Source organism: Pygocentrus nattereri, chromosome 21 (genome assembly GCF_015220715.1).
Source record: "Pygocentrus nattereri isolate fPygNat1 chromosome 21, fPygNat1.pri, whole genome shotgun sequence".
Taxonomy (NCBI): Eukaryota; Metazoa; Chordata; class Actinopteri; order Characiformes; family Serrasalmidae; genus Pygocentrus; species Pygocentrus nattereri.
Window position 1 is genome coordinate 20,783,638 of NC_051231.1, and position 17,817 is coordinate 20,801,454.

The 17,817-nt window shown below is 39.0% G+C and overlaps 1 protein-coding gene across 1 annotated transcript in view; it reads left to right on the forward strand.

Annotated features, from left to right (window-relative positions):
* pik3c2b (phosphatidylinositol-4-phosphate 3-kinase, catalytic subunit type 2 beta) overlaps positions 1 to 17,817 on the forward strand; it is a 61,322-nt gene that overhangs the window by 13,459 nt on the left and 30,046 nt on the right. Inside the window, exons 6-14 of the mRNA XM_017694690.2 lie at positions 1,118 to 1,229; positions 1,374 to 1,453; positions 1,544 to 1,607; positions 6,032 to 6,178; positions 6,486 to 6,519; positions 8,009 to 8,204; positions 10,949 to 11,071; positions 15,804 to 15,974; positions 16,898 to 17,009. Coding sequence (XP_017550179.1) covers positions 1,118 to 1,229; positions 1,374 to 1,453; positions 1,544 to 1,607; positions 6,032 to 6,178; positions 6,486 to 6,519; positions 8,009 to 8,204; positions 10,949 to 11,071; positions 15,804 to 15,974; positions 16,898 to 17,009 — 1,039 coding nt within the window. The remainder of the gene's footprint in view (positions 1 to 1,117; positions 1,230 to 1,373; positions 1,454 to 1,543; positions 1,608 to 6,031; positions 6,179 to 6,485; positions 6,520 to 8,008; positions 8,205 to 10,948; positions 11,072 to 15,803; positions 15,975 to 16,897; positions 17,010 to 17,817) is intronic.

The following is a 17,817-nucleotide window of genomic DNA, read 5'->3' on the forward strand; positions in this document are numbered from 1 at the left end:
CATGATCTCAGCTCTTGTAAAATATTACAGTTCAGTTGTGGTGTCACAATGATTGAGGATAAAGGAAATGGGTGTGATTTCTAAAACCAGGCGTATTAGATTCATTTGCCCACTATTCGACTTCACCAATTTATAAGATGTATAAAGCTGTTTTCATTTCATTCAGTGCAAATGTATTTGTGTGCATTAGAATGACACATTAGCACTCTGTCATCACAGACCCATCCGATATTCTCCTTTTTTCACTGTTTCTGCTCTTGCTTCAGCTGCCTATTGTTTGTATAAATAATTAATCTATTTGTTATTGTAAGATTAGTCAATTACCAATTATGCCATCTTTGGTTATTCTACCTTTGTTGCAGCCAAGGTCATGTCTGTGTGTCACCAAAGTTCTTAAAAGGTTCTGTTCAGTGAGGGCCATCTTTCCAACACCCTCAGGCAGTTATTTCTAGTCATACAAGGCTCTATTTCTTTGAATGAGTAGAAACCTTTAAACCTGAAACTGAAAGTTAGATTAATGTTTCTCAAACATTTGAGATGACTGGAGAAATCTGATTACAATCACATGTAGAATGAAATAAAATGATTTTATTGTCATTACACAGCAGGACAACACTACAACAGTGGCACCTGATGGTGCTAGAAGTGTAAAATTACAAAAGTGTATTATAAATTAAGGAGACCAACAAGGTGATTGGAAGGGTGTGACTTTCCATAATAGAGCTGCCCTGATGAGTGTAATGAGTTTTTTCCATTCATTTTCACCAGTGAACTCTCTCCTTAATTATATCTCTTGTGACAAGCAATTTCTTCTTCTATGGTGCAGCGAAACAATAGAAGCCCCATTCTGTAACATCTGTTTGTCAAAATAGATGCAGCTGTTTGTCAAGAAATGGTGTGCTGAGTGTAAAAATATGGACTAACTGGTGGGCCTGGAGCTAATAAATGCTGAATTAGTTGGTATTATTTTGTAACTTCCTTACCAGAAATGATTAAAGGGCCCATATGGTGTCTGTTGTGTTCTAAGAGCAGGGGTGATTCATTAAGGTTGCTTAGGCTATAAGCTAAAGATCTTTTTCACTCCCACTCTTTCTGTCTGTCTCTGTGTCTGTCTCAGTTCTCAAACCCTTGCAGGCTTGGAGTATATCCAGCAGTGCCTGAAGTTTGACTGGGATATCAGACTCTTCCTCGCCAAGAGGAGCTCTGTAAACATGGGGCTAGCACGCAAGGTGAGTGTTACATAACAGTAAGGAAATATTAAATTACTAAAACTCAGAATCCAGTTATAGGTCTGGTACATATACGTAGTGTGTTCATAAATAACTGAAAGTCCTCAGATGAATTCTTCTTTCCTATCCACTGTTTAATGGCAGTGTGATGATGACGAAACCCCATCCACCATGAATCACAGCATCCTCCTGCAGGAGAGGCCCATCAAGCAAACTGTCACAAGGTGAGAGGCGAGGTAGTTTGACATCAACAAACAGTTAATAAGTCTCTAAATGGCATGCTTGCATTGAACATCTTTGGTGGTATTCCATAGGGAGGCACTCACTCTGCTACTGGACACCTTTCATAATGAGGCTGAGTCCTTCGTCCTGTCAGAGGTAAGTTTAGATAAAAAAAAAAATCAATACAGAACGAATACAGTGCAATTACCTGTAGATGTCTACACTTACCGGAGCTTTAATTGGGCCTGAAACATGGGTCGAAAGCGAGAATTTCCTGAGTCTGACCTGAACCACATAAATTTTGAGTCCAGAATTACCCAAGCTTGACAAAATTCTGCCTGAAACTGACCGAACCCAAACCACATCATGTCTTGATTACGTTTTGAGACAGAAATTGACCCAAGCTTGACAAAATTCTGTCAGAAACTAACCCAAACTGGCTTATCACCCAAAGTGCAGAATAAAAGTTAATGCATTTAATGATGATGAGTGAAAATTTAATGATGAATTGAGTCCAAACCAGACATTAGTGCTATGGGCAAATATTTCAAACTCTTAACATTTACTGAGCAGTTTATTTGACCAATGTACTCCCTGTAAGGTTACATTTAGGGACTACAGCACATCATTTTCCATGTACGATTTATTAGTCATCATCTATCCCATTTTATGACCACAGAACCGCTGTTGACTAGATATTTTTGATTATGAGACTCTTCTTAACCCAGTGTCATGTAATACCTCCAGCAACACTGCTGTAACTCCCACTGAAATTTGCTCTGGGGAAAACTGCAACTACAGTACTGTGAAAGTTTTAGGCATCTAAGCAAATTTTTAAACAATTGACCGCAGCAGTGAGTTTATCAACATAATACATTAGAATAAAGTCATAATTCATAATTAAAATAAATATAAAACAATAAAAAGTAACAAGAATTTCTTGGGTCCATATTTTTCCTTGACACCTTCTCAGCCACCATAGAGACTTGTTAATATCATCAGTTACATCATGAGCACAATTTACTGAAGCACCAGGAGTTTTATATACATGTGTGTGTATATATATATATATATATATATATATATATATATATATATATATATATATATATATATATATAAAAAATAGTTTATTCAAATAACACTTTTCTCAGCAAATAAACACACTACACAAATAAATTACTTTGAAAATGTGTCTTGGGTGCCTAAGACTTTCGCACAGTACTGTATGTCTGTCACTACTGTGTTGAGAGTGGTCCACTACCTGAATAATATCCGGTCAGTGGTGGTCCACTGTGAATATGGAGTGAATATCCCCTCCGTTGTCAGGCGCTGTTCAATAGCTCTGTTGTGTTGTGGACGTAGGGCCAGTGAGGTTGGCAATACGGTCAGGTTGCTGTTGTTCTGTTTTGGAATACTTTCTTTGAATCTGCCAATCATGGTACTTGAGTATACATCAACAGACTTCCATCCATCCATCCATCCATTTTCTAAGCCGCTTTTCCGTCAGGGTCGCGGGGGGAGGGGGGGGGGGGTGCTGGAGCCTATCCCAGCAGTCTTCGGGCGAAAGGCACGATACACCCTGGACAGGTCGCCAGTCCATCAAATTTATTTATAAAGCGCTTTTTACAACTGATGTTGTAACAAAGCAGCTTCACAGAATTCCAGTAAAGACAAAGTTTTAACATGAAATGTAAAACTCCCAGGTGAGCACAGTGTTAGGGAAAAACTCCCTCAAAGCTGAGGAAGAAACATTGGAAGGAACCAGGGCTCACAAAGGGGCAGCAATCCTTTATTAAGGAATGTGTGACAGAGACAGCCATCCATATCACACCCCTTATTAATAGATGTTTTGCAACCTATTGTGTCCCTACTGATCTCAGAACCATTGTTGTTACCCCTGTCCTGAAAAAGCCAGGTCTAGAATCTCATGACTTAAATAATTACTGACCAATTTCTAATCTCCCATTCACTGCTAAGCTGTTGGAAAGAGTAGTTGCTACAGTTGAAGTCCCACCTGGAAGTAAATAATTTATACAAGCCTTTTTAATCCGGTTTCCTTCCCTTGCCTAGTACAGAGACCGCATTTATTAGAGTTACTACTGATCGTCTATGTGTAGCTGATTCAGAAACTCTTAGTATGTTGATACTTCTTGATCTTTGCTCTGCCTTCAATACATTATCTCATGATCTGTTACTCTCTCGTATGCACAGCATTGGTATTACTGGATCCGCCTCAGTATATTTCAGTGACCGGTGTCAATATGTAGCTATTCGGAATAATAAATCTTCTATGGTGTCTATGACTAAGGGTGTTCCACAGGGCTCAGTTTTAGGTCCATTGCTATTCACTATTTACATGCTGCCATGGCAAATAATACTCCTTCATGGTTTAAGTTTTCACTCTTACACAGACAACACCCAGATGTTAGCTTTATTATCTATGTTAGCTTTCTATGTTAGCCCTGTTCAGACTAAACCACCACCTGCTCTATATGACTGTATCCATGACATATGGCAGTCATGGACTGGAGGTTGGGGGACCAGCCCTGTGACCAGAAGGTCGCTAGTTCGATCCTCTCGGCTGACAGTCCATGACTGAAGTGCCCTTGAGCAAGGCACCTAACCCCAATTGCTCCCCGGGTGCCGTGGATAGGGCATGTGGGTGTTTCACTGCACAGATGGGTGAAATGCGGAGATCTAATTCCACAGTGTACAAACACAGTTGGCAAATGGTTCTAAATTCTAAAGTCATGGATTAGTTTGAACTTTTTAAAACTGAATGCTAGTAATTCTAGGGATTCTAGTAACACCCACACGTCCACAACCCCAGAGTTATTTTTGACCCTACACTCTCTTGACATCCACATCAATTCCGTTGTTAAGACAGCATTTTTCCATCTTCGCAATATTTCTTGCCTCCGACCGTTTCTCAGCCAAGCTGTTATTGAAACACTTGTGCATGCATTAGTTACATCACAGCTAGACTACTGCAATGTTCTCTTTTCTGGCCTCCCTACTAAAACCCTCAATATGTTACAGTATGTTCAAAATGCCGCTGCTAGGATCGTCACCTTTTCAAAAAAGAATGGCCACATCACATCTGTTCATCAGAGTCTTCACTGGTTGCCCATTACATTCTGTATTCAGTGCAAAGTTCTCCTTATAACATATAAAGCTTTGCACAGTCTGGCTCCTCAATACTTGGCAGAGCTTCTTCTTCTATATGTCCCATCCCATACTTTGAGATCACAAAATCTAGGCCTTCTTCATGTTCCTAGGTTTAAATTGGTTTCTATGGGTGGTTGATCATTTAGTGTAGTAGCTCCCAAGTAATGGACTATTCTCCCACAGTCTATTCAGGATGTAACCTCTCTGTCTTCATTCAAATCTCTGTTAAAGACGTACTTCTTTTCACTGTTTTATCGTTGTTCCATTTATACTTGAATGTTTACCCGTATTGTCCTTTTGTTTAATGTGTTGTTATTTAATATGTTGATGTTCTTCGATTGTAAAGCATCCTTGAGCATGGGAAAGGAGCTATATATAAATAAAAGTGATGATGATGATGATGGTCCTGGGGGGGTTTCAGCTTATAGGTGACATAGTGACCCTGACTGATGGTTACAGACATCATCTTCCAAATACGTGTCACGGTCAGGGTGGGTTAAAATTTTACAGATAGCCTTCCTCTCCCTTTAAACAGATTTTACCATTAATTCCCTCTGCTTTAGTTTTTACTTTTTAGTTTTCCTCTCTACTATTATGACCTTAAAACAATGGCTTGCTAGACTTCAGCTAGAATCACTTGTGTTGACAAATTGTAGCACTGCAGCCCAAACAGTATGTAAACAGCAAATCAGTTCAGAAAAGTACAGATTAGTGTCGAGGACTTTGTAATTTGTTTGTAATTAATTTATGTTTACTATGTTTATAAATAACTTGTTCTGTGTAAAGAAATAGTGTTTTAGAATAAAGCAGGTGAAGGCTGTTAACACCCTGTTATCCCTTTACTATATAAGCACCACACAACATGTGAACATCACAATGTGGAAAGTTTATTTGGACAAAAAAAAAACATTTAAGATTTTGTTCAAAAGTTTTGATGGTTGAATTAATTTGTTAAATTGAACTTCATTTTGGAGAGCTCATTATTATGCCATTTTATCCTAAATCATTTCTTACTTTAACGGTCCATGATCAAATGGTAGCTATTATTGTTAGTACACAGTTCACCATTTCAAGGCTGATTCAGACATAATTTGTGTGCGATTCAGACCTTGATCATGAGGATCGTGTTCAGACAGAATTTTGTTGGGCTTCGGTCTGGCTTTCAGTTCAAACTCAAAACATGACACTGTGGGACAGGATGTTCTTGGGATGTATTTGAATTTGGACCAAAATTTCAGGCCTGATTAAAGCTTTATACTGTGTTCAGTAATTGTAAACCTAGTTTCCTAACTGCATGGTAGTTGTTCTGGTAAAATGGCCAGTGAGGGTAGACACTGATACCTAATAAACTGGCAATTCTACAAAAAAAGCTTTGAATGGAATGGATGCTCTCTCTGTTTTGCTGTTAGGTTGAGTTGGCATTGCATGTGGAACGCTTGGTTCAGTCAGTGAAGGCCCTGTGTAGCTCCCTTGCTGCCGTGGAAACACCCGACATCACTGCAGCCCTTAACCAGCTGCCCGCGTGCCCCTGCAGACTGCAGCCAAGGGTGCAAAAGGTGAGAACATCACCCGATACAGAGCCAATGTAGATGAAGTATTGGAAAACTGACTGAACTGAACTACCATATTTCTATTAGAGGCTCTGGTCTAAGCACACATGCTAGCATCTGCATTTCTGCAGTGCTGGCTGTTGCAGTTACTTCATTTGAAGAAATCGAAAGCGCTAACCTCTTCGCTGAACTGTTAACACTTAAAGCTAAAGCGCCAAGACTGCAAGAAATTTTCCTTGGTGCAGTATTTTTGTCTGGTTTCAGTTCCGCTACACAACTAAGTGTGCATGTGTGTGTGTTTCTCTTCTTACAGGATGTGAGCGTGCTGGCGAAGAGAGAAACTCGAGGTACCGTAGCCATCATGCTCCACTAATCAGTGTTTGACACTCGCTCCACACTTGTATGCTTTTGTTTTAGTTTTTGAATTTCCAATATAGTAGTAATGGAAAAAGAAATCATTTAAAAAGTCATATAAATTGTCCTGTGAATCAAATTCAGATTTTTTTTTTATTAAGGAGAGAGCAGTGGTGACATTCACAATACATTATCAGTATGCAAATTAACCACTGTCCATTCATTTAGAAGGAAAATTTTAAGAGATGATTCTTGTAAACTGAATAATCAAATTCAGTTAAGTTATTCATGACAGTCCTATTCCTACGTATTTATCTTTAATTACATTTTTAAAGATTCTAAAATCTCAGTTATTTATGATACATTTTCTCTAACACCTTTGATTGGATCACTGCTTTTCATAAAGGTGTTATTGATGTTTATATTATTATACCTAAAATGTTTTACAGTTTTCTCTGGAATTTTAGAACCCCTTTCAGTAGATCTGTTCATCATTCTGGACAGATTTGAAATTTGTAATTTTTGAAGTTTTCTAGCTTCCTTCTAATTATTGGAAAGCTATGAAACTGCTCAAGACAACAATAGTTATTTTTCTGGAACCTGCTTGGTTTGACAGTGATTCCAAACTATGGAACAGCAGTATCTTCAAAATAAAGTCATAGCAAAAGTTTGGGCGCCTGGTCAAATGACGTTTTATTGACGTTTTGTTGTTTATTGTATAGTGAAAAATTCAGCTCATTTCACAGTTACAGTTTATTTGCTTAAGTTTACGTATTGGGGGAAATAATACATCATATATGGTCTGAGTATATAAAATTATACACACACACACACACACGTTATGCTTGTTGTTGAAGTGTGTTTGGTGTTGGTATGGAAAGGTTCTTGACCTCCTGCAATAAAGATGTCCTGAGGTTCTCTGAAGGGATAAACAGGAAGGATGCATTTCTCCCCTCAGGATGTACTCTACTCACATTCCTTTGGAATGTAATCTGAATTCCAACTGGTTTAACAAATGAATGAACAGCCGTGGAGCATCAACTTCTGTCTCAGCAGAGCGGCATCTCCATGGATGCTTTACATCTGTTCGATTGTTAGCTGTGGTCAGTTAGAGTTCTGTTGTAGTTTTGTCAAAATGATTGCTACACTGCTGATGCTCTACATTGAGCTTCTCAGACAAGCTTAGACCTGTAAACAAGTTTCATAAGCTCTGAAGATTTGCACATACATTGGCTTTCCACAAAACGTGTTTGGAGATAAAGAGATAACTATGTTATTTAAGCAGCCCCAGAAAAATGCAGTCTATTCCGGTGATATCCCTTAGCTTCAGCTAAAACCAGATCTATTTAAAAGAAGAATGTGTTGTTTAACAGGAAGTCCGTGTCATGTGTCTTGATTGAGTTGCAAGCCTATCAGACCTGTTGCTGGAGTGTGTTTATGTGGAAAAGTCCTTGACCTCAGTGTCACTTTTGCTCTTTCCAGAGAAAATAGTTGAGAGGTTGACGGCAGCCATCTTGGAGCTAGTGGAGCTGTACTGCAGCACGTTCAATGCCAACTTCCACACAGTGCCACCTAGCAGCCGGCCCACGGCACCCATTCAGGAGGCGGGCATGGTGACCAACGTGCTATCCTTCAGCATCTACGCTGCTCACCGCATTCCCATCACCTGGGCCGCCAGGTAATCAAACACAGCTCTTCTCCACTGTAGCCACATACATTACTGTGCAAAAGTCAGGGACCTGCCTTCATTTATTTAATTTCCCACACTCAGAACTCAACACCATATGTGTAGTTTTCTGTTGAATCTATCTTATCAGCTGTTATGTGCTGTTTTTGGCACTAAAAATCTAATCAATCAATAACTTGGACTTAATGACATGGGAAACTAAATGAAGGAATGTCTCTGACTTTTGCACACGATTGTATGTCATTCCCTGGCTCTTTTACCTAGACACCTGTTGTGAATGCATTTAATTTCCTTATTTTGAACAATGAAGATTTTAGTGCTTTTTGTTTTTTTCGTTTCTATGGAAGGAACAATAGCACATTGAAAGGGAATTACTTGAAGGCGTTACACAGTGTAAGGCAGATAGTGGTGTCCATTATCAGGCTTACATTACAGTAGAAACTAGCATTCCTTTGGTTTCATAAAAAAAAGAAAAATACCAACAATCCTGTGATAGTAAAAGTGCATCATTTTAAACTCAACTCTCAGTCAACTGCTGTAACACGGAACGTCTTACTAATAATCTCTACCGTGTATTTCAGCACTGAAAACAAAATAACCAACCATTGAGAGCTCTACTGTTTCATGTGGTACTTTCTACACTCACACACAGAATGGCATATCCCATCTGTCTTTGCTGACCATGGCCCAGTGTAATCCATTGGGATTACATGGTATTTATGGGGTGCAGATAGAATCCCCTGAAAGTGGCAGGCCCCTTTCTTGATAGGGTTTATTGTCTTGGGTAGTGTGTGTCTGATCAACAGAGCTGAGTAAAAAAATAAATATGAGCCCAGAAACATTAAAGCTATGCTTTTAAAAATGATTCAGCCCATTCCCCTCCGCCTGTCCCCCATGAGAATAAGCTCCTCCACCCACTGACCCTGGTGGACCAGTGGCCTTTGTCTCCCTCTGAAACTGATGCTGAGTGCAGATTGGGTAACCACAAAGGATGCAGCATGGGATCTTGCCATGACCTTTGACCCCTTAAAGGTCAAGTGGAGGGCAGCCTGGGCACTCAGCACCTGTCCAGTGGTGTTGGAGGGTAACAGTGATGCATGACATCTGGTGACGTGGACAGGAAGTTGATAACATGAGTTAATGGACCATACAAATGCCTTTTATGTTAGGAGACTTCACATATATATATATATATATATATATATATGTGTAATAATTATTATTAATTTTTTTTTTTTTAATGCAGAGGCCTGTCCTTCATTTATTACTTTTCTGGTCAAAACAGCCATTATGTTCGAGTTCCCTTTTCAGGAGATGTTTCTGATGAAATCCACTTATATAATGAACATTTCCAAAACTGAAATAAAAAAAACATGATTAAATCACCCATGTAAGACTGATAGACCAGTAAAACTAGGAAAAGTCACTGTCAAATAAACAGCTTTTATCTGTGAGAGACAGAGAAGAATATCAAGCTCCACTCTTGCTTCAGGTCTGAAATAGTCCGCAGGTGTTTGTGTCCGTCTTTCCACTGTGAGAAGATGACTCAGTGCTGTAAGTCTGAAAGGATGTAGCTGTCAAGATGTCCTCACTGAGAGAAGAAAATTTGCAGATGAATCAAAGAAGCTGTTGGTGTTTGCAGGACAATGGGCCGTCCACCCTAGAGCCCAAACCTCAACATAATAGAATGTGTTTGGGATTGCTTGGATCATGAGAAGCAGAAACTGAAACCAACTTCTTAGACTGAACTTGTTGAAAAATTTCTTTGAAAAGCTGAAAGCAAGTCTCTTGAAAGGAATGGAAGCTGTAATAAACACAAATCGTGGACACATTAAATACTAAAAAATATGTTTTAATTGTTGAGACTCCTGTGTAATGTTTTGTTAAATATACAGAAAAATTAATGACCATTTTGAGTGGAATTTAAATAAATAAGAGGTGGTCTCTGACTTTTGCACAGTACTAAATATGGAGTATAGTTTAAATTTGAAAAGTTAATTTATTGTTATCTTCACAGGAATGCGTTAGTTATCGTTATTCACACTTGTGTATCGCTAGTTTATATGCCATGTTCCCGTGACTCACATATACATGTTGTAGTTTGGAGTTTCAGGATCTGGCATTCCATTTAGCCAAGGAATGTTTTTCTTTCTTTTGCGAATTGTCTCTTGAGATCGGTTTTCCTTTTGAAGAGATTTGCAGTGATCTAGTCTTAGATTAAAAATGCAGGAGAGTGGTAATGTGGAGATTAGACAAATAGGACTGCAGAAGAGATGACTTGCCTTGCTCTTGGTGGACTTTCACTGTTATAGCAGTTGAACTGACTGAAGTGCAGACACATTGACTGCCTCAGAGGATTTCTTTTTGCAACAGGCTGAGATTTCTGGTTACTATCCTCCTATTATGGTTAAATATCATGCACAGTTCCAGTGAAATATAATAAAATGGGCAAGGATGACGAATTTCATTTTGTTTAAATGCGTTCCAAGTAACCTGGATTTGATCTGTCAGATTAATATTATATGCGACTCTCTAGCTCATCTTTCATGTTTTATTAAAGATCACCCTTGTTTTTAGTGGAATTAATTTAAAATTGAATCTCTTTTTTGAGAATTACTGAGCATTTGTTCATTTTTTTTTCTCTCTCTCTCTCTCTCTCTCTCTCTCTCTCTCTCACGCTCTCACGCTCTCTCTCTCTCTCTCACGCTCTCTCTCTCTCTCTCTCTCTCTCTCAGTTATGAAGGATTTTTCCTGTCATGTTCGCTTACCCATGGGGTAGCTGAACTATGTGCCCCCCAGCACACAAGCAAACAGTCGGTCAGCAAATACCTATTCCATCTGGTGGTTTGGGACCAGAGGTGAGTTTTAAATGAGTCCCATTTCTCAATGTATGATCTACTGCACTCTGAGTGGAATATCCTTCTTGCTCTTTGGCATTCAAGGGCTTGCTGATATATCTCTACCTGTATGCTGGAATTGGTGTCACACAGTAGTTAAGATTATTAAATAAAACACTTGTTCATTTCTGCCATGGTGGTATCCCTAAAGAAATAATTCAAATCATAAAGATCTTACAGGTCAATTGTAAGACCTATTGTTGTTACATGTTAGTGTCTGGGAGCAACAACAGCTCAGGCTTGAAGCAGGTGATAAGGCAAACTCACAAAGCGCAGGTGTTGAGTGCTGATGCATATAGCATGTAAAATGGTCTCTCCTCTGTTGCATTAATCTTTTTTAAAACCACATCAGCACAATAACAGTGCATCATGACCTTTCCATGGCTAAGCAGCCACAAACAAGCCTAAGATCACTATGTGCAATGCCAAATGTCAGCAGGAGGGGCGTAAAGCACTCCATCACTGGGCTCTGGAACAGGAAAATGTATTGTCTGGTGTGATGAATCATGCTTCACTGTCTGATGGATGAATCTGGCATTGGCGGATGCCAGCAGAATGCTTTCTACCGGAATGCATAGTAAAGTTTGGTGGAGGAGGGATAATGGTCTGGGCTGTTTTTTAGGGTTTGGTCCCATTAGTTCCAGTAAAAGGTAATGTTTATGCTACATTAAGATATTTTAGACAATTGTATGCCTACTACTTTGTGGTAACAGTTTGGGGAAGGCTCTTTTCCTTTCGAACACCTTAGGGATGAATTGGAATATTGATTGTGTCAGCCAGGTCTTCTTGTCCAACATCAGTGACTGACCTCACAAATGGCCTGAATGAGCACATATTTGCTAAGACACACTACAAATTCTTTTTGAAAGCCTTTCCAGAAGATCATAAACTGTTACAGTTGCACAGAGGAGGCCATATTAATGCCCATGGTTTTGGAATGGATCACCAACTCTTATACAGTAGGTGTGAAGATCAGTTGTCCACATAGTTTTTTGTACTTAGTGTACCTTTTGATACCATCTGCTTACATCCAATTTGTTAGACACAAATAGACACTGGTGCAGCATCCTGTGGCTAACTTGGGCTCCCTCCCCCTCATGCACCTAATGCATTGTCTGGAGGTACTTGAGAGGATGATTCTTGTTTTTTATAGTCTGTATCCTGGCAAACATAGCAAGCAACTGATTGAACTGCACATATATTTTAAAGGGTTAAATCACCTACAAATTTTAAATCATCTTGTAGCCTTCACTCCCTGGTCCATACAGTCTAGTGTATCTACAAACACTAGAACAATTTTAGTACAATCTAATAACAAGCTAGTATGAATCCATAGTTTTTGTGAGTCACCACAAATACTGTTTTTTAAGAAAACAGTATTTTCACATGCCTTCATTTTCAGCCTATAGCAGTGTAGCTCCGCCCATTCAGGTTGAAGCTCTGATTGCTTTTTGAATGAGGTACAACTCAGGGCAGCCAGTTAGAACAGAGATCATTTGCATATGTCGGTCTTTAGGGCACAGTAATAAATACTTTGTTTAATTTTAAGAAGTTAAGAGAGGTTGGAAAATGGTCATATTTAAACCAATTATTACTTCTTTTTTTTTTGGCCTAAATAAAATGCAAGAGAAATGTAGGACATGAGTCATTTAAACTCTGGAAGCATTGTGATAAAATTCTTATTTTATTCTTAGGTTTTGGTTGGAATCAAAAGGGTTAAATTGTTGAAAGTGCCTACTGAAAATGATCCACTCAGGATTTTTTGCTCCGTAGTATCTAGTTAAATTCAGCCAAGCAAGCTATCCCATTGATTAGGGCTTCAGAAGCTGGATCAACATAATTAGACAGTGGATTTAACCAATCGTGTTTTGATTTACAATGGTTGGATACAAATTTTTTGGGGAGAAAATATTAGTTTAGGCCTTTTGGTAGTCCCAGATATGTCACTGACTGAGAGTATGTATGGTAGCCTAACTAGTGTCTTTCAGTCAGATGTGGCAAAAAAACTGTGTCAGTTCTGTGCCAGGGCTCTTTGCTGTACTCTTTATTATGAAAGATAAAAATAGACATGTTAAATCTGTCTATTACAAGCTTTAAATGTATAACATTTAAACCTGAATAAGTAAACATCTTTTACAAGTTTCACATGTTCTTGTTTAATGTAGAGCGTCCAAAATGTGTTCATGTGAATTGCCTTTAGCTTAACGCCTGATAACATACTTTTAGAACCCCATACCAGCAGTAGCAGAAATGAACAATGTCATAGGGATATTTTCCTTGACATTTATAGGCCAAGTTGACGCCCTAACTCCAACAGTCACAGTCCATTGCTGTGAAAATGAGATTGTGCTAGTAGATTTCACTTGTTAGCATTTTTGAGTGACACTTAAACTTTAAACCTGCATTGCTCAGTACTGTCGCTAAATGTTGATCTGTGATACTAACCTCTGTTAGAAACTATACAAGCTTGTGTTTTTCTCAAGAAGCATTCAGCTGTGCTAACACTGACTTATCCTACACACTTGGTGCTTGAACTGTCACTGACCTTTTTCAGATTTGTGTTTCTTGAAGTATACTGGTAAATAGTTAGCTTTGCCAATCGGTGAGATTTGTTCTCCTTTGCTCGTTCACTGGAAGCAGGCTGGGGGTCCTAAAATAAACACAAATTGGGCCTTACAACAAGTTCTCTTCAGGTCTCATTAGGATGGACAGTACAACTATAGTTGTAGCTATATTTAGGGAGCTCCTTGGTAAACAGCAGTGCCTATTTGATGTGAAGTATTTTTTAATTTAATTTTAATGGGGAGAAAATGGAGGGGATGTCTTTAATCTCAGAAGAGCTTGCACAGCTTTTAGTGTCCTCTTGAGGGTTAGCGGAAACTAATGAATGACCAGTTACCACCCACTCTGTGTTCATGCCCAAATACTGTATGTCTAGACTGGAGGACTTTAAGGCTGCAGTCCAGCACAGTTTGGTGACTTCTCTGCTCCAACACACACATTAAACCTGTTAACTAATTGATGAATGGAATGTTGAGTGGTATAGAAAAAATCAGTATTATAGTGTTTTCCAAATATATTGTAGCATATATTGTAGATTAATATTAAAGTTAATAAAGTTAACACATCAGGTCTACTGTGATAACAGAATCTGCTTATTCAGGTAGTCCTGAGTATGCCTTCATATATGTACCATGATGTCATGATATTGGGGTTTTTTCAGCAGTGGTGGCAGGCTGCTTGTAAACAATTACACATGTACTGAGATATGATGGGTTCTCATGATTATATTAGCCTTAACATCCTTAGTACTCAACCAGTGTCCACCAATTTTATTTCTATTTAATAACTGTGATATTTAATAGCTGTGATGGTGCTAGTTAGCTGTCAGATGCAGCAAGAAAATATTCAGTCTGCAACTGATGTTAAAAAGTTTGACACAAGCTTCAGTATAAATACAATCTCTCCCACATCAGCAAATTCATCAGTGTGTAAATCAATTCTAACTGTAATGCACATACGCCAAACACAGTAAGAAGCACAAGGCTGAATTTGGCTTTGTAATCGCCAGCTTCTTGTTCGATTTTTCATGGTTCCCCTTAGTGTAGGAGTTGACTTAAGGCAGTTGTAAAAAAAGTGCTAATCTACACCTAATGACCCTACCATCAGCAGATGGTAGTGCCTTAGCAGAAATCGATCTTCATTGGACCAGGCTAGGTTTTTTCAGTTTTCCATTGTCCAGTTTTGGTGAGCACTGCAGTCTCAGCTTTCTGTTCTTGGCTGACAGAAGTGGAACCTGATGTGGTCTTATGCTGTTGTAGCCCATCCACCTCAAGGTTCTGTGTATTGCATTGTGACACCCTGTTTACACCTGGTCACTTCATGCATCTTGAGTATATCTGGATAAGGCTAAGCCACATGAAAATGCACGTATATATGCATGCAAACAGATACAAATCCGTTTGTTCATAACCACTTCATGAGTCACATGTTGTAGCAGTGTAATCAAATCAGTCTCTCTAAGAACACAATAGGGCTGTAAAACCAAAACCCCTCCCAGCACAACTAAAACTCCTCCCCATGCAGTATATCACTGGGCACGGGATCTGTGTCTATGAGGAAAAATAATGATAGAAGTTGGGAACTAGATGAAATGAAATGCTTAATAGCAATTTGGACAGATACTGCTTTGCAAAACAAAATGCAGACAAACTGCATTTTAATCTGACTAACAGGAGCTGCATACAGAGTGTAAATGCATGTGGCTAAAATCTTATTAGAATACAGTCCAGATACCAGTGATAGAAAGTGACCAGATGTAAACAGGGTCCTAAATGCTTTTCTACTCATTACTCATTTGTACAGCATGGTTAAACAAGTCTGGCCGTTCTCTGTTGATCTCCCTCAACAAGGCGTTTACGTCCGCAACTGCCACTCCCTGGATGTACAGTTGTCCCTAATAAAGTGCTGTGTGAAAGTATGAACATTGCAGTTAACTAATTGTTATTATGCATCTGTACCAATAAAACTAATCATTTATATTTTGTGTGATGCCATTACAGATATACTGGCATAGACAGTATAACACTAAGCACTAGATTAAGGCTCTGTAGGATCAGAACACTCCCTGTGTAGATGATTTACTGTGATGCTGATTGCTGGGTTGATCTCATTTCCCATTATCTCTTTCTAGGATTTGTTTCCCAGTGCAGATCAACCAGCTGCCACGGGAGTCGCAGTTGACTGTGACCCTTTATGCCACTCCACTACCGCCCCCAGGAGGAGCCGAGGAGAAGGGCAAGCAGAAGGCCCGCAGCATGGAGGCTCTGGGTTGGGTCACCATGCCCCTCTTCAACTTCCGACAGTGAGTTGCTTGAAGGAGGTTACTATTCCTAGGCTAACATTACTCTCTCATGGGCTCACTGGCTGCACATGATATTGTCTGCAGCTGACATTTAGAGAGTGTAGTAATGATTATGTATATCTGTGAGACTGCATAGTTCAAATTGCCTGAGGTAACAAAACCAGTTGCTAGTCTTCCCTGTCCAGGCTAATGGGGCAGATAAAGATCTACTGACGTGGAAGAGTGACAACATTTCAGTGCATAAATGCTGACAGCAGAAATTTGAAAAGAAAAATAAAAAAAGGTTTTTTTTTGTTATTTTTTTTTGTTTTTTACTGTTGTGGGAATGACTCTTTTCTCTGTTGTGGGAATGACCCTGCAGTGCAAGCTTTCTGTGTTCTGAAGTTAGACAAGGTTGATTCTATAAACTATACAACAGCACAATGGAGGCACAGGGGTAAAGGAGGTAGAGGGGAGTGAAGACCCTGCAGCTGCTGGTATTTTTAACCTTCCAGAGGCAAAGAAATGCAAATGAATACTTTTGGTTAGGTGTACCTTTATATAGCATTAGAAATATTTACATTTAGTCAGTAGATAACTAGCTGATGGGCAGTAAAGTTAATGTGAAGTCAACTGCACAAACCATTAATCCTCTTCAATGTTGCTATTATGAACATACAACACACTTTTTCCATAAAATGTTTATCTCTCACAGGCAAAATTATTTCGTTTCAGGATGCGTTCGTATAGCATATCTCACAAAATATTTCCAACGTATAAACACTTGAAACATGCCAGAAGCTTCCCATATAGGCCAAGCATGCATGTATTTATATTCCAGTTCAGCTCATGTCCTGTTGTTGTTGTGTTGCGAGAAGCTATAAGCGGATGCTGGGGGGTGTGAGGAAGGCTGACCCCCTCTGTGTGTTTTTCCTCTCTTGCAGTGTTCTGACTTGCGGCAGGAAGCTGTTGGGCCTCTGGCCTTCGACCCCAGGCAGCGGAAACGCCCGGTCCAGCACTCCCAACTTTAGCCAGCCAGACAGCGTCATCCTGCAGGTTAATATTTCATATATAAAAACCCTTTCCACATGCTGCGGTTTTCTGAACACACCCAAGCATGAATGATATATTGGTCTTTCATTGCCCATCCCTATCTATGTCTCACTCCCTCTTTCACTCATTTTTCATCTGGTTTTCTTTCTTTCTTTCTTTCTTTCTGTCTTTCTTTCTTTCTTTCTTTCTTTCTTTCTTTCTTTCTGTCTTTCTTTCTTTCTGTCTTTCTTTCTTTCTTTCTTTCTTTCTTTCTGTCTTTCTTTCTTTCTTTCTGTCTTTCTTTCTTTCTTTCTTTCTTTCTTTCTTTCTGTCTTTCTCACTGTTAACCCATTTTTCCCCCTCCCTTGTGTCTCTCTCTCTCTCTCTCTCTCTCTCTCTCTCTCTCTCTCTCTCCCCTTCTTACTTTCTTTTTTTCACTACGTAAATGTAAACCATTAAATGCAGTGGTCAGAGCTTTTTATTGTCTCTTCATTTGCTTTCCTTTCCTTAGGCCTTCATATGCAATGCAGTGATGCAATTGCACACTCATTCTAAAGTCACCCGTTCCTGTCTCCCACTTTCCCGCCCTTTTAGGGCTAGAACTAATTAATAATCTGTTAGACATTTTTTGTGGTCTTTCATATACAAAACAAACCCACCTCTCTTTTCCTCTTCACTCACTTATTTGACTCCACTTCATGCTTTCATATAGTATTCTGTCATATGTGCTAAATAAACTGTTCAAATTCTGTTTGAGAGAATAACTGGTTAAACTACTGAAACTGAAATTAAATAACTGTAATTTTACACATTTTTCCCATCATTGAGAACA